A 21,173-nucleotide genomic window follows, 5' to 3' on the forward strand; every position below is an offset into this window, starting at 1 on the left:
TTTGATTGTAGGTGAACTATAAATCCAAGCAACTACAAATCCCAAATGACAAAATCAATCCCTCCCAATCCCCAGTATTCAAATTTGGACATGTCAGGTATTTGTGCCAAATTTGGTCCAATGAATGAAAATACATCCTGCATATCAGATATTTACATAATTCGTAACAGTAGCAAAATGACAGTTATGAAGTAGCAACGAAAATAATCTTATGGTTCGGGGTCGCCACAACACGAGGAACTGTATTAAGGGGTCGCAGCATTAGGAAGGTTGAGAACCATTGCCTTAGGTGGGAAATGGAATGAGAACGCTCATCCCTAACCTTCACCACAACGCCAATCAATGAGCTACTGACGACTGGCATTTCTAATTCGCTTCTGCTAGCTTCCCACTACACAGCAGTGATATCAAGTTCTCCCTTCAAAATTCCCTGCGAGAGCTGCGTGCCTTATAACCTTACTTTCCAGATATTCCTTGTTCAGCATGAACTTCGTACTCGGAGGGAAACGGAATGAGGACGCTCATCTCTAATCTTCACAACACCAGTAAGTGAGTTACTGATGACTGGCACTGCTCGTTCGCTTTCACCGGCTTCCCACTACAGGGCAGTGATACCAAGTTCCCCTGTGAAAATTCCCCATGAGCTAAGTGCCTTGTAACCTTACTTTCTGGATAAGCCTTGTAGATCTGGCCCCTTCCTTTCGAAGAGAAGTCCCGCCAACTAAATCCAGGATATCCCAATGCCAAAGCTGAGGAGGATCTTGAGAAGAGACACCACTGCAGCCTGTGAGAAGAGTTCCACTAGGGAGGCTCTGCTCAGCCTCGTCCTGTCCCGCCCCCCAAAAATCGCTGAAGACACAAACACTCCTCAGGAAGGACACAGAAGAAACACTTGGAACAAGAGAAGTTGATTTAATCTGCATAATCATGGAGCACCCCTTCGGGGTTTAGCTTAAATCTAAAACGAAGCAGCAAACAGAAAAGAGATATCGGCAAAGTAAACAAAACACTTTGCAATGGGTGACTACAGGACAAAAGGTACTATCACAAAGGAGGCCTCATCATCTGCCTACCTTCTGACACCAGGACTGGGATCTCAGAGGCCTGAAGGCAGTAATCCTTAGGTGAAATTAAGCATTTTCAAAATATACCCAGGAACAAATGGTAAGTCAGCGAAGGAAGCCAAGTGTTTGATGGAATGTGTATACAGGCCTTCTTTAAAGAGGCAGCCCTCCAAATAACATACAGAAGCAACTGGGGATGTGGGGCATCCTTCGTCCCCAACAAAGGGAGCAGACAGCTGTGCTTTGTGCTACAGATTCCCCCATTTGTGCCACTTGCATTGGACCTGGTGGGACCTGGTGTATGAACCCGTCTCCACAAGGCCTTGCCACCATCAACTTCTCTCGGCCCTCTGAATACCACAAAAATCTTTGGCATGTCAAAAGGGCAGAAAAAAGTATACATCTAACCAGCGCTGATGGGCAGGGTGTGATAGTAGAAAGACTACCAGGCCCTTCTTACATATGTTCCTTTACATTAGAGTCCCGCTTATCCAATATAACCGGGTCGGCAAAACATTGGATAAATGAAAATGTTGGCAAATAGTTTCACAGTAGAGTCTTGCTTATCCGACATAAACACGCTGGCAGAATGTCAGATAAACAAAATGTCAGATAATATAGAGTCTCCTGTGACCCGTCCGACACAGCGCTGGACACCTAGAATACTAACAACAGGGACTCAAAGAGTTAAGGCAAGGCAACGCCACGGGTCAAAGCGGCCCAGCAAGAAGTGTCCGGATGCGTGGAGGAACGTGGAAATCACAGAGAGAGGGAGGGAGGACGCTTCCGCTTCCAGTCCTGCCTCTTTTCTCCCTTTCCTTCCTCCTCCTCGTCTTGCCTTTTTCACATTGGGAATGGAGAGAGAGTTGGGGAGCAATGCTGGAGGAAAAGGGTGGTTGTCGGATAAGACAGAATGTCGGATAAGCGGAGGTAGGATAAGTGAGACTCTACTGTATTGGAAATTGAGAGAGTGTTGGGGAGCGCTCCTTTAATTGAAGGGGAAATACTGGAGGAAAAGGGGGCGTCAGATACGAGTGTTGGATAAATGAAGGTCGGATAAACAAGATTCTACTGTAATACACACAAATGTTAGAATGGATGACATCACACTAGCTCTGAAGCAAATAAAATGAAATAAACTGGATGGCCACAGTCCTCTAAAAAAGAAAATAAATCCTGTAAAGGATGAAGCAGATTTGTCATCGTAAACAAAGCGAGGAATTGTTTGTTAGTAATGGCACTCGGGTGTGTCTAAGGGGTGTTTGTTGAAAGGCATATAAACCCATCGGTAGGTGCATCAATAAGCAACAGGAGCACCCTCATACTACCCTCTGAGGCCATTTGCTGCCAAGGCATTTCCTTTACCAGCTATAATGCTAAGACTCATGTTGACCTGCACCCGGCACATAAGGAGTCAACTCTTGGGACCCATTTGCATAAAAATCTAGCAGCACTTTATGTAACCTAAAAGTTCATGTAACCTAAAATCCTTAATGTATCCATGCAAACATTCCTCCACAATGTCCTTCCCTCTCAGAAGAAGTGCTAAAGCGTCGAGGGTCAAGTTGCCCCAGTCCAGAACCCATAGGTTGAGACGTCGAAGAGTTAAGGTCTGCTTGTCCATATCGGATCCGGGAAAGTCTCCTTCCTCTTTTCCATTTTGCCATTGCATGTGCAACACTCAATATTTGGGCTCAAGCCATCTCTGACTTTTTCCATTAGTGAATTGGTGCACCTTCTCTTCCTGACATGGAGGTTCTCTCTCCTGGTTTCTTCTTTTTCTGACAACTAGCCACATAATCGCATTCGGCAACGCATCGGGCAAGCACTAGTCCATGGACTACTGCCTTGAATCGTGAGAAAGGACAACAGTATTGTGGGCATGAAGGGTATGGCATCACAGCAGGATTTCCTTAGCCTAGTGCCACTGAAACTGGCCAAAGGGGCATTTTGGACTGGTGTAGGGACGGTGCCAACATGGCTGATTGTTTCACAGCCTTGATTGCATGAAAGAAAGAGAGAAGGAACATTGTCCATCTTTTTCCTAAATGTGTCAGACTAAAAAGGAAGCCCAAGCAGAAGGACAAGTGATTGCTTCTTATCTCAGAAGGGCTCCAGTGGATCAGGACTACCATATAAGACAAGGAAGACAAAGACAACCAAAGCTATAAGAGAACCCACCAAGCAACCCTGAGGCTCCCTTTCACCCTCTCCACATTCTCCTGCTGACCTAGGATTGCTTCTTTTCAGCCAGACTGTAACAGTAATAATATATGTACTTCTGCTCCTCGCATAAATTATAGGTACATTCCTATAAAATTGGAAACTGGAATGCTAACATCATCTGGTTCCTAAAACATCCCCTGAAAAGAGGGGTCAAGAGGCAGCTTTGGACACAGGGTCCTGGGGCTAGTTGTCCCTCTTGGAAGCCCAAAGGGGATGGATGGAGGCCCCTCCACTGCCGAATGTGGCCCAGCTTCTGCCCAGTACAAGAGCGAGTGGGGGTATTTATTTCCTAGGAAACATGTTCTGAGTGGAAAGAGAGTCCGTCCATCCGTACCCCTCCTCCCCCTCCCAGGGCAGAGCAAGAAGCATCCCCACAAGCGCCATTCTTCAAAAGTCACAGGGAGCCTTCTCGTTGCACGGCTTCTCCGTCTCTTCAATCCCGTCCCAGAAGGGGTCCTTCTCGGGCAGAGTTCTGTTCGGCTGGATCTGGGAGGAAGGAGAAGGTGGTTAATTGAAAGGCCTTCAAAAGGCCGGTCATTTGGGAGCTTTGGCAGCACTGAGAAGTGGGCACGAGACTCCTCCAAGCACCCATATTGAGCCAAAGATGCCCAACTCCTTTTCATTGAGGTTACATCAGATTATGTTTGCCTTCAAAGGGCCATTGCCTTCAAAGGGCCATTGTTGAAAGGCATATAAATCCATCGGTAGGTGCATCAATAAGCAACAGCAGCACCCTCATACTACCCTCTGTGACCATTTGCTGCCAAGGCATTTCCTCTACCAGCTATAATGCTAAGACTTCATTGATCCATTGATTAATGGATCCATTGATACAGAAGGACAACGGCAATAGAGTCTCACTTATCCAACATAAACAGGCCAGCAGATGTTGAATACGGAGGGATTAAGGAAAAGCCCATTAAATGTCAAATTACGTTATGGTTTTACAAATTAAGCACCAAAACATCATGTTAGAAATCTAAAACACCTGGAAGACCAGACTCGGGAACACAATGATATATTGTAGAGTGTAACTGACATAGGAAAATGGAACGATTAGATGATGTGATTGGCCAATGTTTTCAGCAAGGAGATGCTAATGATATATGTTTGTTATTGACTTTGCTATGGTTTTATAATATTTTAATGTTTTAAATTGTATTTTATAGTCTTGGTACAACTGTGAACCGCTCCGAGTCGCCTTCGGGCTGAGAGAGACAGTATATAAATATAGTTAATTAATTAATTAACTATCTCAAGAATCCCGTATTGAGCACAGAGGAATGGCAACACTGGAAAACCAAAGTTTGCTCAACACTGATATTATTCAACTGTCTCCAGAATCTCGCCTGGAGCTGGGTGGCTCTGTGTTGGAAGAGCTTGGCTTGTGCCTTCCAGCCTAGAAAAAAAGGGGCTGGATTGGATAGCCTCTTAAGGGAGGGGAGTCTCCTGTGTTTCTAGGATTCTATGCCTCTAATTATCCTTGCTTGGGTTAGAAGAGGAGGAGGAGGAGGCCAGAAGTGCAAGTTGCTGCAACGCTGTCAGAGGTAAAAGAGGGAGGAGGAGGAGGAGGAAGAAGAGAGAGTGTGTGGGGGAGAAAAAGGGAAAAGAGAGAGAGAGAAGATATAGAGCAAAGTGTGTGTGCGTGCAGGAAGAAAGGGGGGTTTCTCCGCCCACCCGGCCAGGTAAGGCCATTGAAGCGATGGTCCTCTGGCATCAACTACGTTGGACCGTCCACATTGTCCGGATGCCAGACCACCGTCTCCCAAAGCAGTTGCTCTACTCCGAACACGAGAACGGAACATGGAATGTTGGTGGGCAGGAAAAGAGATTGAAAGATGGGCTCAAAGCCAACCTTAAAAACTCTGGCATAGACACTGAGAACTGGGAAGCCCTGGCCCGTGAGCGCTCCAGCTGGAGGTCAGCCATGACCACCAGTGCTGCAGAATTTGAAGAGGCACGAATGGAGGGCGAAAGAGAGAAACGTGCCAAGAGGAAGACGCGTCAAGCCAACCCCGACCGGGACCGCCTCCCACCTGGAAACCAATGCCCTCACTGCAGGAGAAGGTGCAGATCAAGAATAGGGCTCCATAGGGACACACCCTGGAGGATTATCCTACTCGAACGAGGCTCGCCTAAGTAAGTAAGTAAGCAAGCACCAAGAGCAGAGAGAAGAGCCATTGCATTTTATTTTCCCCTTCTCCCTCCCTTTTCCCCCCTCCAATCCCTCTTTCTCTTTTGATTCACCCTCCTTCCTTTCCCTTTGGAGATGCACTTTTTCCTTCTCCTCACAGTTTTTGCGCATGGGAAAGAAGGCCACCAGCTCTCATGAGCACATATCAAAGGGTGTAGTGTTTCCAATCGGCCACATGATGGCGTCGGATAATACGGAGTGTCGGATGACTAACACGCTAACATCATGTTAGATGATCTTTAGTTTTTACCCAGTTTGGGTCCTCCAGTCTCCATCAGTTTTGATTATCTGCCATGTGGACTGGAAATGATGGGAATGGCAACCCAACAGCACATATGGCTCTGAGGTTGGAGGAAGGTTAGAGGACATCTTAACATCCGACATCCCACCCACAAGCCTTTTATCTCAATCCAACCCCCTCTCCTGACTCAACAGAACCAACAGCAGCCTTCCAGATGTTACTGTATCACAACTCCCATCAGCCCTAGTCATTATGATATCTAATGATGAGGAATACAGAAATTGTAGTCTAGCATCTGGAGGAGGGATACATAAAAGGACATCGCAGACCAGATCAGAGTTCCAACACATGTGGGATTTGAAAGGCAGGTGTTCCAGAGAGACCTACTTGGAAGGACTGACTGAGCCCCACGAGGGACTGCATCTGGTTGCTGAAGTAGCCCAACAGGAACTCTCCTCCGGAGACAGGAAGCTCCTCAGCACCAAGGTAGACCTGGGAATGGAGACATCAAGGCCGTCAGCCCTAAAACCTGACTCGAAACAAATTATGTGGATCGTCATTTGCCCCATTGCCTCTCACCTGCTTGGCTTCGTCCCCAGAGGAGATCTCATTGTCCTGCACCCAGGCATACATCACATAGTCATTGGGGTGCTTGAATGTCACCTGCATGACAGACAGAAAGAGAAGGAGGAAGCGACCATGAACACAGCAGGACAATGGCTGAAGGCCACCTGAAATGTGTGAGCTATTTGGTTTGGTGGACAGCCACGTGAGACAGGAGGCATTACGGTTAAAGAATGCCAGATGAGTCCCCATTTTTTTGAGAAGGAAACCAAACACACATGACTTGGGATGAGACCAAATAATGATTAATGACACATGCGCAAGCTATCCTCTATGGCACTGTTTCTCAACCTTCCTCATGCCACGACTCCTTAATACAGTTCATGTTGTGACCCCCAAACCATCAAATTATAACTGTCATTTTGCGACCGTTATGAATCATAATGTAAATATCTGATATGCAGGATGTATTTTCATTTACTGGACCAAATTTGGCACAAATACCCAATACGCCCAAATTTGAATACTGGTGGGGTTGGGGGGGAGGTTGATTTTGTCATTTGGGAGTTGTAGTTGCTGGGATTTATAGTTTGCCTACAATCAAAGAGCATTCTGAACTCCACTTTTGATAAAACTGAATCAAACTTGACACACAAAACTCCCATGCCCAACAGAAAAAACTGGAAGGGTTTGGTGGGCATTACCTTGCGTGTTGGAGTCATAGTTCATCTACATCCAGAGATGTAGGTGAACTACATCAAATAATGATGGACTGGACCAAACTTGGCACGAATACTCAATATGCCCAAATGTGAACACTGGTGGAGTTTGGCGACAATAGAATTTAACATTTGGGAGTTGTAGTTGCTGGGATTTATAGTTCATCTACAATCAAAAAGCATTCTGAACCCCACCAACTATAGCCAAACTTCCCACACCAAACCCCTATGTGTTTTCTGATGGTCTTTGGCAACCCTTCTGACACCCCCCCCCCTTGTGACCTTGATTTTTGGGAGTTGTAGTCACTGGGATTTAAAGTTCACCTACAATCAGAGAGTATTCTGAACCCCACCAAGGATAGAATTGAGCCAAACTTCCCACACAGAATCCGCAAGGCATGAGCCTCCCTCCGGCCTCGCATGCTCTTCCTTGCCCACACATGAGCACAACGCTGCCATGTGCTAAGCACACCTGCTCTCCCCTCCCTGCTTGGAGTCTCAGAAACAGCCCTCCCCTTGGCTGAGAGGCTTGCCAATCAGAGCAGAAGAGGGCTTTTGGTGGGAAGTTTCGCATCTGTTTCTAAAAAGGAAGAGAAGGACAGGCGAAGAGACCTTCAGCCTTCTCTGCCAAAGACCACCTTGTATAAGTTTCCTGATGGTATTTGGCGATAGCTCTGAAATTCCCTCGTGATCCCCCTAGGGATCTGCTCTATGGCATTTGAGCAGGACTGAAGAGAGGCCCGACTGGTAGACATGGCCAATGATATCAGAATCGGAGTCCCATCACAAGTCTCTCCCTTTGGGAGACCAAAACATGTAGTTCTGTGCACCCATGCACTCAATATCCATAGCCCTGCCCTGAAGAGAGATTACCTTATAGAGGCCGATCCAGTCCCAAGCGCTGCTCTGGAAGTCAGGAGCTGTGGAGTAACTGACCATGGCATCTTGTTCAGCTGTCCAGTTGCCCACCGGACGTATCTTGACTAGCGGATCTGACACCAGTGTCTTCATCTGGAGTAAAGAAGTGGCCTTGGATTAAAACATGTTAATTTGGGATCCTTTAGAGCAGTGTTTCTCAACTGTCCTAATGTCACAACCCCTTAATACAGTTCCTCATTTCGTGGTGACCCCCAACCATACCATATTTTCCTTATTACTGTTACTACTGTAATTTTGCTACTGTTAGGAATCATCATGTAGATATCTGATATGCAGGATGTATTTTCATTCATTGGACCAAATTTGGCACAAATACTTGACACGTCCAAATCTGAATACTGATGGGGTTGATTTTGTCATTTGGGAGTTGTAGTTACTGAGATTTATAGTTCTCTTACAATTGAAAAGCATTCTGAACTCCACCAACGATGGATGTGTGTTTGTGTGTGTGTGTATATATATATATGTAATGTATTTTTAATTTTTTGGCTTTTTAAGTCTCTTCTGCTGTGTTTTTCTGTGTGATGGTCACTCGTTGGCCTGATACATGTATTGTGTCCAAATTTGGTGTCAATTCGTCCACTGGTTTTTCAATTATGTTAATGTCACAAACAAACAAACAGTACATTTTTATTTATACAGATTTATATACTGGAAATATAAATTTATTTATTTATGATATTTATATCTCACCCTTCTCACCCCGAAGGGGCCTCAGAGTGGCTTGCAAGTTATATGTATAATGTATAATATATAATGAGATAGCCCAATATTAGTATTATATATTACTATATTGTACTATACTACTATACTGCAATATTATTAGTAATGTTTTATGTAACATAAAATTTATGCCATTATATTATATTATTATTCGCATTATATTATGATCAATATTAAATGTACATACAATATAATTATTAGCATAGCACAATATTGGTATTATATATATACATATATGTGTGTGTGTATGTGTGTGTGTGTATATGTTTTCTGATGGTGTTTGCCAACCCCTCTGACACCCCCTCGCAACCCCACCAAGGGTCCTAACCCCCAGGTTGGGAAACGCTGCTCTAGAGTCCTCTATCCTCCTGGTGACTTGGAAAAACCAGCCTCTTCCTCAAAAACCCAGTTCCACCTATTTAGCCATCCTTTGAAGACATGGTCCAGGCCAGTCCTGGGCTCCAAGGACCTGCATCTAGGAGACAAGCTTGCACTGAAAGAGGAGGAAAGAAGGCTGCTACCTCAAGCTCAAAAGTCCCGGTGACCGGCTTGTGGTCGCTGATGCCATAACTCATGTGGCTGACGTAGCTCTTGAGGGAGACAGATATCGCTGAGTCTGCCTCCTCCTCCTCCTCCTCTCTGGCCTCTGACTCCTGGGGCAAGAGGTGCTTCACTCTCCAGAGGATCCGGTCCGTCCAGGCTGGCTTCCGCTTCTTCCCGCTGCAGAAGTGAGCAGGGGGTGGCAGTGAGAACAGGCCCATTCCGCCTCAGAAGAGGCCGTCAGCCCTTACAGAGGCCAAGACGTCCCCTTCCTCCTGCCCTCATTGCACAGCTGAGAAAACACACTCATGGGACAAATCTAGAACAGAGGAGTTGTTAGCAAACATTGTGCATGAAATATTAATAAGCCATATTATGAGTCCCTCCTCCCTCCCATTTTGGGACCTGGACGCACAGGCTGTTCTAGTCCTAGTGCCTCCCTTTAGAGCAGGCAGGGGCAAATTTTCTAACTTGGAGGCCACATGCTAGCACTCCCTGCCAGGAGGACTGGCTGCCCAGTGAGGGAAAGAAGGAAGGGAAGGAGGAGGGAAACAAAGAAGTAAGGAAGGACGAAAGGGAGGAAGAGAATGATGGGAGGCAGGAAGAGAAGAATGGAAGGAGAAAGAGGGAGAGATGGGAGGAAAGAGGGAAGGAAGGAAAGACAAAAGGGAAGGAAGGGAAGGAGAAAGGAAAAAGAGAACGAAGGGAGAAAGAGAAGGAATGAAGGAAAAAGAGAAGGGAGGAAGGAAAAGAAGGATGGAAGGCAGGGAAGGATAAAGGAGAGAGAGAAGGAAAAACAAAAGGGAAGGAAGGGTGGAAGGAGAAAGGGAGGGAGGGAAGGAAGGAGGAAAGAAGGAAGGAAAGACAAAAGGAAGGCTGGAAGGAAGAAAGGGTGGAAGGGAAGGAGGAAGAGAAGAAAAGGAAGGACGAAATGGAAGGAAGGAAGGAGAAAGGGAGAGAGGGAAGGAAGGAGTGAGAAAGAGGGAAGGGAGGAGGAAGGAAAGAGGGAAGGAAGAAAGGATGAAAGGGTTGAAGGGAAGAAGGGAAGAGAGGAAGGACGAAAGGGAGGGAGGGAGGGAGGGAGGGAAGGACGGACAGAAGGAAGGAAGGAAGGAAGGAAGGAAGGAAGGAAGGAAGGAAGGAAGGAAGGAAGGAAGGAAGGAAGGAGAAAGAGGGAGAGAGGGAAGGAAGGGCGAAAGGGAAGGATGGAGGGAATGAGAAAGAGGGAAGGATGGAGGAAGGAAAGGGAAGGAAAAAAGGATGAAAGGATGGAAGGGAAGGAGGACGGAAAGAGGGAAGGATGGATGGGAGGGTGGAAGGAAAGAGCAAGAGGGAGAGAGGGAAGGAAGAGCGAAAGGGAAGGAAGGAGGGAGTGAGAAAGAGGGGAGGAAGGAAAGAGGGAATTAAGAAAGGGTGGAAGGAGGAAGGAAAGAGAGAAGGAAGGATGAAAGAGAAGGAAGGAAGGAGAAAGAGGGAGAGAGGGAAGGAAGAGCAAAGGAAGGGAAGGAAGGAGGGGATGAGAAAGAGGGAAGGGAGGATGGAAGGAAGAAAGGACAAAAGGGTGGAAGGGAAGGAAGAAGGAAAGAGAGAAAGAAGGATAGGATGGTGAGAGAGGAGCCCTGAGATAACAGCCCAAGGGGCAGCATCCGGCCCCTGTGCCTGGGTTTGCCCATACCTGCTTTAAAGAGAAATAGCTACCTGCGTTAGGAAACAAGGAGGCAAAAAGGGGAGGAAAGGTGTGCAAGGGCAGAAACGCCAAACGGCTTGAGCATCAACCTTAATTCTTCCTGATGCAACGGATTGCTTTGAAGGGATTACGTGACTCCAGGAGGGCAACCGGCGGTCATCTTTAAAGCTGCCAGGCGGATAAATAAAGTGTGGCTGGCAGAACTGCCACTGCCTCCCCTTCTGACCGGTAGAAGAGAGCCAAAGGCCAGCCGTGAAGGCCACCAAGCCCAAGCAGACGTTTCCTGTGATGGGAGCTGAAGGACGTGAGAGGCAACATTGGGTGCAAGTCCCTCTTTGCCCTCTCAGATCCATCATGTGCCACTTAACACACGTTAGGAGCAAGAACAGCAACAGATAGAAAGCAATGTGAGTTTCAAATCGAACTAAAGGACAATCTAGGAGCCTAAAGTTCTAAAGATTTGGAGAGTAAATATATTGGAATTGCCTTACTTAAACAAAATGAACATCTTCTGGCCCCTGGAAATACAAACCGATGTCAGTTCAAACATTTCTTTCTGCCAGTCTGTGGGCAAGAGGCTTCTCTAGACCCAGGAAAGTAGGCTTTAAGGCCTTTTGGGGTGGTCCCACAGCCCACCAATGAAGCCAAAGGCTGAGTCGAAGGGAAAGTGTTTACCTGGTGTCGTACTCGTTGGAGTAGAGGTCAAACTTGTAAGTGGGCTTGAACTTCAGGGGTCCCTCTGAGAATTCCTGCAGGATGGCCTCACGCTTCTTTGCCATGTTCAGCTGAAGAATGAAAAGCAAGATCAGGGAGCATTTAGACTCCTGGAAACACTCCTCACATTTGCCACAAAGAGGACACCATTGTCTTTCAGTCCAAGGATCCTTTTCTAGCCCTCCAAGAGACAATGGAGGGAGGTCTTGATCTCTGAGTGGTGACTCCTCCCCCAAGATCTATGGGTAAGGGACCCCATCTGGAAGCACACTACAAATACTCCCCAAACTATCACCAATGGGGTAAAAGAGGTGCTGAAATGGAGGACCACTCCCAAGAGGGAAGACCATAAAGCAGCGTTTCTCAACCTGGGGGTCGGGACCCCTGGGGAGGATCGTGAGGTGGTGTCAGAGGGGTCACCAAACACCATCAGAAAACACAATATTTTCTTTTGGTCACGGGGGTTCGGTGTGGGAAGTTTGCCTCAATTCTTTCATTGGTGGGGTTCAGAATGCTCTTTGACTGTAAGAGAACTATATATCCCAGCAACTACAAATCCCAAATGTATAGGTTTATTTTCCCCTAACTCCACCAGTGTTCACTTTTGGGCATATTGAGTTTCCGTGCCAAGTTTGGTCCTGATCCATCATTGTTTGAGTCCACAGTGCTCTCTGGATGTGGGTGAAGGTGAACTACAACTCCAAAACTCATTGTCAATGCCCACCAGACCCTTCCAATATTTTCCATTGGTCATGGGAGTTCTGTGTGCCAAGTTTGGCCCAATTCCATCATTGGGGGAGTTCAGAATGCTCTTTTATTGTAGGTGAACTATAAATCCCAACAACTACAACTCCCAAATATCAAGGTTTATTTTCCCCAAACTCCACCAATGTTCACATTTGGTCATATTGAGCATCTGTGCCAAGTTTGGTTCAGATCCATTGTGGTTTGAGTCTGGATATAGGTGAACTACAACTTCAAAACTCAAGGTCAATGTCCACCAAACCCTTCCAGTGATTTCTGTTGGTCATGGGAGTTCTGTGTGCCATGTTTAGGTCAATTCCATCATTGGTGGAGTTCAGAATGTTCTTTGATTGTAGGTGAACTATAAATCCCAGCAACTACAACTCCCAAATGACCAAATCAATCCCCTCAACCCCAAATGTGGGCGTATCGAGTATTTTTGCCAAATTTGGTCCAGTGAATGAAAAGACGCCCTGCAGATCAGATATTTACTTTACTATTCATAACAGTATCAAAATGACAGTTATGAAGTCGCAACAAAAATAATGTTATGGTTGGGGGTCACCACACATGAGGAACTGCATTAAGGGGTCATTAGGACAGTTGAGAAACACAGCCATAAAGGACTGATCCAGCTCAGTACCTGGTCCTTCTCCCACAAGAGACTGAAGCGGTTCTTGTTGATTGATTCCCGGATGAAATGCAGCCCGTAGTCTTCAATCCGAAAGTTCAAATCTCCAAACCAGAAAACGATGCTTTATGGAGGGAGGGAGGAATAAAGAAATGACTGAAAAAGAACCAGAGAAAGCTACAAAGACCAGTCTAGCCGAGTCACAAAGGCTTCAACTCCTTTGGACAGCTGTGACCAGCAGTGCTGCAAAATTTGAAGAGGCACAAATGGAGAGCAAAAAGGAGCAACGTGGCAGAGGAAGGAGACGTGTCAAGCCACCCCTGACCGGGACCGCCTTCTACCTGGAAACTGATGTCCTCACTGTGGGAGAATATGCGGATCAAGAATAAGCTCCACAGTCACCTACAGTCACATTGCCAAGACAGAATGGAATATGTCTAACTAAAAAAGCTCCCCCTGATCTGCTAGAGGACTGCCTTCCTTAGAGATTTTGCTTCTATTTGGATCCCACAAGTGAGAAGGAGAAGGCACCTTCCCCAAAACCGGGACTTCTTTTCTAAGGCGCCACAGCCCCTTACTCGTGATCCATGACGCCAGGGATGCTCTCGCCGTCAAACTGCTGCATGTCAAGGATGTGCTCGAAGTCGTCCAGGCGCTGCTCCGTGTTCTCCATGTGGGCCGGCAAGTGGCAGTTTAGGAAGCAGACCGAGTGGCCATAGAGGGACATGCGTGTGGTGACGCCCCCCTTGTTCCCCTGCAAGGCAATGAAAGAGAGAGCAAGGCTGAAAGAGGAGGGCTTAAAGGAAGGGCTTAAAGAGCTGGGTCTATTTAGCCTGTAAAAGAGAAAGGTTGAGAGAAGCCATGTTTAAATATTTGAAAGAATGTTGTAAGGAACGCTTGTTTTCTGCTGTCCTGGAAACTGTGGCGCAGCTAGCTGAGTGTCAGCTGCATTAAGATCACTTCTGATCAAAAGGTCATGAGTTCAAAGCCAGCCCGGGTCAGAGTGAGCATCCGACCAATTGTGTAGATTGTTGTCAACCTTTGCAACTCGAAAGACAGTTGAATCTGTCAAGTAGGAAAATTAGGTACCACTTATGTGTGGGGAGGCTAATTTAACTAATTTACGAGGCCATAAAAAGGACTTCAGCAAAAGCATGCGGGGAATGCAGAAGTACTGCATCAGTGTCGCAGATGGACGATGAAAGCAACAGCTCCCCTGGCGGCCAGAAAAGTTAAATAGCCTCTGACTGTCTGTCTATATGTTTTGTGTGTCTTTGGCATTGAATGTTTGCCATATATGTGTATATTGTAATCCACCCTGAGTCCCCTTTGGGGTGAGAAGGGCGGAATATAAATACTGTAAATAAATAAATAAAATAGGACTCAATGGAGCCATGGGTTCGAATGACAGGAAAGGAGATCCCACCTGAACATTAGAAAGGACTTCCTGACAGTAAGAAGAACTGTTCAACAATGGAACTCACTACATCAGAGTCCAGTGCAGACCCCTTCTTTGCAGGCTTTTAAGTAAAGGCTGGCCATCTGTTGAGGGTGATTTGATTGTACTTTTCCTGCCTGCCAGAAGGAGGTTGGACAGGAAAAGACACTGAAAAATGGGCTTAAAGCCAACCTTAAAAACTGGCATAGACACCAACAACTGCGAAGCCCTGGCCCTTGAGCGCTGTAACTGGAGGTCAGATGTGTCCAGCAGTGCTGCGGAATTCGAAGAGGCACGAATTAAAGGCGAAAGGGAGAAAAGTGCCAAGAGGAAGGCACATCAAGACAATCCTGACTGGGACCGACTTCCAACTGGAAACCAATGTCCTCACTGCAGGAGAACATGCAGAACAAAAATAGGGCTCCACAGCCACCTACAGAGCCACTGCCAAGACACTGCATTTGGAGGACCATCATCCTCCGGCTACGAGTGATTGCCTAAGTAAGTAAGGAAAGCAAGGACTGGATGGTGTCACTTCCAGTTCTGTGACTGTAGTCATCATGACTCACCCAATAGCCGTAGAGGCCTGTTCGGGTGAATTGGCTCCGGATATCGCGGATGAATGGAAGGTGTGCCTGCTTTGTGAAGACGAGGAGGAGAAGACCCTGCATTCGGATAGAAGACACCTGCAAACAGATAGATCTGGCTCTGAGCAGACAGCCCCCCACACATAACACAAAATAGATCAGGAATGGGCAAGCTTTGACCCTTCAGGTATTTTGGACTCCCACAATTTGTAACAGCCGGTAGTGTCCGGATCTGTAGCTTTCTGGCAAAGACATTTGTCTGGATCTGTAGCTTTCTGGAAGGTGTCAAGTTAGAGAGTGCTGTTTTCTTCAAATTTTATCTCATAAATGAAGTTGGAAGGCTTTAATTCAAAAGCATGCATTAGGGAACACAACAAAATTCCAACTGACAGTTTATTTCCCTCACGCCTCACCCTGGCCCCTCCCTTGTATTGCTCTCATTTCCATGGCAAACCTCTCCCAGAATTCAAATATACACAGGACAGGTCTAAGGCATGACCTAATTTCCTGGCTTCACATAAAACCAGGAAATAATGACAGGTAGGTTGTTAGTAATTGTGGGAGCTGGAGTCAAAAACACCTGGAGGGCCGTAGTTTGCCCATGCCTGAGATAAATCCTGGCTCTGGAAGGAACCCAAACTCTCATGGCACAAACCGCCCCCTGAGACTTCAAAAGGTATGATGAAGTCACAGTCCGACCCACTCAAAACAAATCAAAGGGATTTGGGAGGAACAGAGAAGGACACGGAGGCCCCTTCGCAGAGGATTTGGGTCCCCAAGAATGAGAAGCAATGCCTGGGCAGCAAGTCACAATGTGTTGTTATTTTCCCTGCTTAGTTCAGAAAGGAAACGCTATAGCTGTGGGTTTCTGACACGGCTCCTAATCTGACAGTGCAGCTTCCGGCGGCCCAAATGAACAGCAGCTCTGAATAACGACAATGTTCCCGGAGAAGAACCCGCCCGCCTGTCTCACCCGGACGAAGCCCAGTGGGGAGAGGACCGCCATGAAGAAGCTGCTCCAGGGGTCATCGAAGGCCATGTCCGAGAGGAAGGTCACAATCTTGGAGTTCACCTCCTGCAAACTGAACAGAAGGCTCTTTTGGAAAAATGGCATTCACAACCATGTGGAGATAGATCATTTTGGAAAAGTTTGATCTTTCAGAGAAGAGCCCAAAACCCGTTTGAATAGAATCTTCTCATATGGTATACGGGAGCCCCCGGTGGTGCAATGGCTTAAACCCTTGTACCGGCAGGACTGCTGACCGATACATTAGCGGTTCAAATGGAGAGAGAGCGGGTTGAGTTCCCTCTGTCAGCTCCAGCTCCCCATGCGGGGACATAAGAGAAGCCTCCCACAAGGATGGTAAAACATCAAAACATCCAGGCATTCCCTGGACAACATATTTGCAGATGGCCAATTCTTTCACACCAGATGCGACTTGCAGTTTCTCAAGTCGTGCCTGACACAACATACATACATACATACATACATACATACATACATATATATATATAGTATACAAATATAATATGCAAGGCAGTGTCTTCAGTTGTTAAACTGAACCTATTAGCTCTGATCTGTTAGGAAAACAAAGATTTGCCAATGCATACAAACAGAAATTTCAGAAGTGTTTTTCAGTGCCCTATATATATATACTCTATGTCATGCATCAAGAGACAAAAACAAAGAAGGCTTTGGTTATTTATTTATCGTATCAGGAGTGAACCAAGGGTAAACTGTTGTATTTTTTTTTAAAAAAACAAACAAAACAAAACACAAAGTTTGAAAACTTGGTGTTATATTAAATGTCCTTGGACCAGTAGCTGGCCACTTGGAGTGCCTCTGGTGTAGCTATAAGGAGGTCCTCCATTGCGCATGTGACAGGGCTCAAGCTGCATTGTAGTAGGTGGTCTGTGGTTTGCTCTTCTCCACACTCGCATGTTGTGGACTCCACTTTGTAGCCCCATTTCTTAAGGTTGGTTCTGCATCTCGTGGTGCCAGAGCGCAGTCTATTCAGCCCTTCCAGGTCACCCAGTCTTCTGTTTGCCCAGGAGGGAGTCTCTCATTTGGTATCAATTATGGATTGAGGTTCTGGGTTTGAGCTTGCTGCTTTTGGACTCTCACTTGCTGAAGGGTTCCAGCGAGTGTCTCTGTAGATCTTAGAAAACTATTTCTTGATTTCAGTTGTTGGCATGCTGGCTGGTATCTGACCAGGGGATGGGCCCGAGGTGTCACTGCTTTGGTCCTTTCGCTGTTGGTTGCTACTTCCCAGCGAATGTCAGGTGGTGCAATAGTTAAACAGTATAATTCCTCCAGTGGTGTAGGGCGCAGACACCCTGTGAAAATGCGACATGTCTCATTAAGAGCCACACCCACTGTTTTAGCGTGGTGAGATGTGTTCCACACTGGGAATGCATACACTGCAGCAGAGTAGCAAAGCACAAGGGCAGATGTCTTCACTGTGTCTGGTTGTGATCTCCAGGTTGTGCCAATCAGCTTTCGTATGATATTGTTTCTAGCACCCACTTTTTGCTTGATATTCAGGCAGTGCTTCTTATAAGTCAGAGCACAGTCCAGGGTAACTCCCAGGTATTTGGATGTGCTGCAATGCTCAAGTGGGATTCCTTCCCAGGTAATCCTCAGAGCTCAAGATGCTTGTCTGTTCTTAAAAGCAAACGTCTGTGTTTTAGATGGATTAGGTATCAGCTAGTTTTCCCCTGTAATAGGCAGTAAGAGCACCTAGAGCTTCTATTCAACCATCTCAAAGCTCCCTGCTTGAGCACTGATGGCACGATCATCAGCATAGATGAAACTCTCTGTCCCTTCTGGCAGTGGCTGGTTATTTGTGTAAATGTTCAACCATGAAGGAACAAGCACACTCCCCTGAGGCAGGCTGTTCTTTTGTTTTCACCATCTGCTTCTCTGGCCCTGGAATTCAACAAAGAAGCTCCTGTTTTGATAGTAGATGTCCTATGAAGTGGGTGAGGTGGTAATCCTTTGTGATGTTATCAATTTTTCTCAGGATAAGACAATGATTCACAGTGTCATAAGCTGCTGACAGGTCTATGAAGACAGCTCCTTTTAATCCGCTGCCTTTCAAAGCCATCTTCTATGTGCTAGGTCAGGTTCAGCACTTGTGATAATAATAATAATAATAATAATAATAATAATAATAATAATAATAATAAGCAGATGAAACAATAGATCACATCCTCAGCTGCTGCAAGAAGATCGTGCAGACAGACTACAAGCAGAGGCATAACACCGTTGCTCAGATGATTCATTGGAACTTGTGCCACAAATACCATCTGCCTGCAACAAAGAACTGATGGGATCACAAGCTGGAAAAAGTTACAGAAAATGAACACGTCAAGCTACTCTGGGACTCCCGGATTCAGACAGACAGAGTCTCGGAGCATAATACTCCTGACCTCACAATCATGTTACAAAAGAAAGTATGGATTGTTGATGTTGCAATCCCAGGTGACAGCAGGATTGCAAAGAAACAACTGGAAAAGCTGATCAAACTGCAAAGACTCTGGCACAAGCCAGTCAAGAGGGTCCCAGTGGTGATCGGCGCACTGGGTGCAGTGCCTAAAGACCTTGGCCTGTACTTAAAACACAATCAGCGCTGACAAAACTACCATCTGCCAGCTGCAGAAGATCACCTTACTGGGATCTGCATGCATTATTCGCAGATATATCACACAGTTCTAGACACTTGGGAAGTGTCCGACGTTTGATCCAATTCAACAGCCAGCGGAGTGTCTGCTGTGGACTTATCTTGTTGTGTTTCAAATAACAACAACAACAATAATAAACAGTCAGTACAAGAAAACTGCACTCCAAACCAGAGCTGACAGCTGGCACAACAAAGCATTGCATGGGCAGTTCCTTGACAAAATTGAAGGAAAAGTTGACAAGGAGAAGACCTGGTGATGGCTTACGAATGGAACCCTGAAGAAGGAGACAGAAGGCCTGATTCTTGCAGCCCAGGAGCAAGCCTTCAGAACCAATGCAATTAAGGCCAGGATCAAAAAATCAGCGGATGACACAAAATGCAGACTGTGCAAGGAAGCTGATGAAACCATGGTCCATCTCCTCAGCTGTTGCAAGAAAATTGCACAGACGGGCTACAAACAGAGGCACAACTCTGTGGCCCAAATGACTCACTGGAATTTATGTCACAAGTAACACCTGCCAGCAGCAAAGAATTGGTGGGATCATAAACCTGCAAAGGTCATGGAAAATGGATATACAAAAATACTGTGGGACTTTCGAATCCAGACTGACAAAGTTTTGGAACACAACACACCAGACATCACGATTGTGGAAAAGAAAAAAGTTTGGATTATTGATGTTGCCATTCCAGGTGACAGCCGCATTGAGGAAAAAACAACAGGAAAAACTCAGCTGCTATCAAGACCTCAAAATCAAACTGCAAAGGCTCTGGCATAAACCAGTACAGGTGGTCCCAGTGGTCATCGGCACACTGGGTGCCGTGCCAAAAGATCTCAGCCGGCATTTGGAAACAATAAACATTGACAAAATCACGATCTGCCAACTTCAAAAGGCCACCTGACTTGGATCTGTGCGCATTTTTCGCTGATACATCACACAGTCCTAGACACTTGGGAAGTGTCTGCATGTGATCCAATACAACGGCCAGCAGAGTATTCTTCTCTGCTGTGGACTCATCTTGTTGTATTTCAAATAATAATAATAATAATAATAATAATAATAATAATAAACATTATTTATATACCGCTCTATCTCCCCGAGGGGGACTCAGGGTGGTTTCCAAGCAACATCACCAAAACAGACAGAGTAAACAGCATAACATAAAATTAACAAAACAACGTAAGAAATCACTAGAGGAGGCTGGAAGATGGTTGCGGTTTCCAACAGGAGACTTGGTCCCAGCTTTACGAGGCCGGGCAGAGACTTACCCAATGACATAGAGGTCCACCGAAGGCTCCGGGGAGTTGAGATGGAGCAGGGAGGTGACCTCCGGTGGTGGGGAGGCCGTGCCCACATTCCAGGTGACTAGGTGCAGCCTGCAAGGGGAGGACAAGAGGGAGCCCATCAATCCAAGGGTCCTTTAACTCTTTTCCTCTCTCCCATCCATCCCACCTTGTCATATCTCCTATGAGGAGCCCCCAGTGGTGCAATGGGTTACAGGGTTGAATCTGGGGGTGGGTGCGGGTGAGCTCCCTCCGTCAGCTCCAGCTGCCCATTGAGGGAGCACCTGAGCGGCCTGCCCTTCCTGTCCCGGTGGCGGGTCTTCCTGCCACAGAGGAGGAAGGCCTCGTCCAGGGTGCGGGAGACCTCTTCTTGGACCTCCTCGTCCCCGGAACTGACGTCTTCCACGCAGGCCATGAGCTGGGCCACGCGCTGCCGGAGATGGGCCCTTCCTCCGGAGCCGGTGCTGCTCAGGCTGGAAGAGCGGCTACGCGAAAGCGGGAAGGGAGAAGGCAGCAGGCCCTCCACTTCCGGCAGGGGCCCCTCGGGAGGCCCTTCTTCCTCGGACGCCATTGCCCTGCTCCCTTCCCTTCCTTCCCTTCCTCCCTCCACTGGATTTAATGCCCACCGAGGCCTGTCATGTGACTTTTCCCCCTTTTGCAAAACCGGCCTGGCGCTTAATCCCCGGGGCAGGGAATTCCCTCTCCTTACGTCACGACCTCCCCCGTTGGCTCTTCTGCGCAGGCTCAAACCCTTCCCTGCCCCTCACCTGAGGCTCTCCTGACCCTTCGCCGCCGGCTCCATCCTTCGCGCGAGGAAAACAAGCAGAAGCAACCCCAAGCCGTCCCAGGCCGGGCCACTTCCTGCCTCCTTCCCCGCAGCCAATCAGAAGGCGGCGAGCGACAGCGGCGCGCCTCCTCATTGGGCGGAGCGGGAGAAGGATGGCCCCGCCCACTTTGGGAGCACGTGATGCAAACAAAGCGCGGCGAACGTAGAGCTACTCATGTGTAGAGGCGCTTTTCCAGCTTGGGCGGAAGTCGCCTTGCTTAAGAGCACTTCAATGCGGTGTGTTCGGTTTTAGGAATTCAGAGTCCCTTTTCCGGGATCGCGTTGGTTCCTCTCCTTCTCAGGCTTCTCAAAAGGAACTCGGAAATGGCCCTAACCCCCCCCCCCCATTAATAAAGAATATTTATTTATTT

General features: G+C 47.0%; 1 protein-coding gene across 3 annotated transcripts; it reads right to left on the bottom strand.

Moving 5' to 3' along the window:
* Window positions 1-892: 892 nt before the first annotated feature.
* INPP5K (inositol polyphosphate-5-phosphatase K) lies at window positions 893-20,864 on the bottom strand. Of its 3 annotated transcripts, none has more exons than XM_060756925.2 (13): window positions 20,744-20,864; window positions 19,962-20,069; window positions 15,985-16,093; window positions 14,994-15,110; window positions 13,565-13,740; window positions 12,999-13,110; window positions 11,573-11,682; window positions 11,389-11,415; window positions 9,192-9,390; window positions 7,882-8,019; window positions 6,305-6,388; window positions 6,113-6,217; window positions 893-3,776 (listed from the first exon to the last, which is right to left on the bottom strand). In XM_060756925.2, exons 1-13 carry the CDS (start codon window positions 20,776-20,778, stop codon window positions 3,678-3,680), a joined length of 1,419 nt encoding a protein of 472 aa, XP_060612908.2. In that variant the 5' UTR covers window positions 20,779-20,864; the 3' UTR covers window positions 893-3,677. The 3 variants fall into 3 exon arrangements, with proteins under 3 accessions (XP_060612908.2, XP_060612906.2, XP_060612907.2); XM_060756923.2 differs by lacking the exon at window positions 20,744-20,864 and adding an exon at window positions 20,261-20,584; XM_060756924.2 differs by lacking the exons at window positions 11,389-11,415; window positions 20,744-20,864 and adding an exon at window positions 20,261-20,584.
* Between the last annotated feature and the right edge of the window lie 309 nt (window positions 20,865-21,173).

This window comes from Anolis sagrei, chromosome 11, assembly GCF_037176765.1.
Source record: "Anolis sagrei isolate rAnoSag1 chromosome 11, rAnoSag1.mat, whole genome shotgun sequence".
In the NCBI taxonomy this organism is placed as follows: domain Eukaryota; kingdom Metazoa; phylum Chordata; class Lepidosauria; order Squamata; family Dactyloidae; genus Anolis; species Anolis sagrei.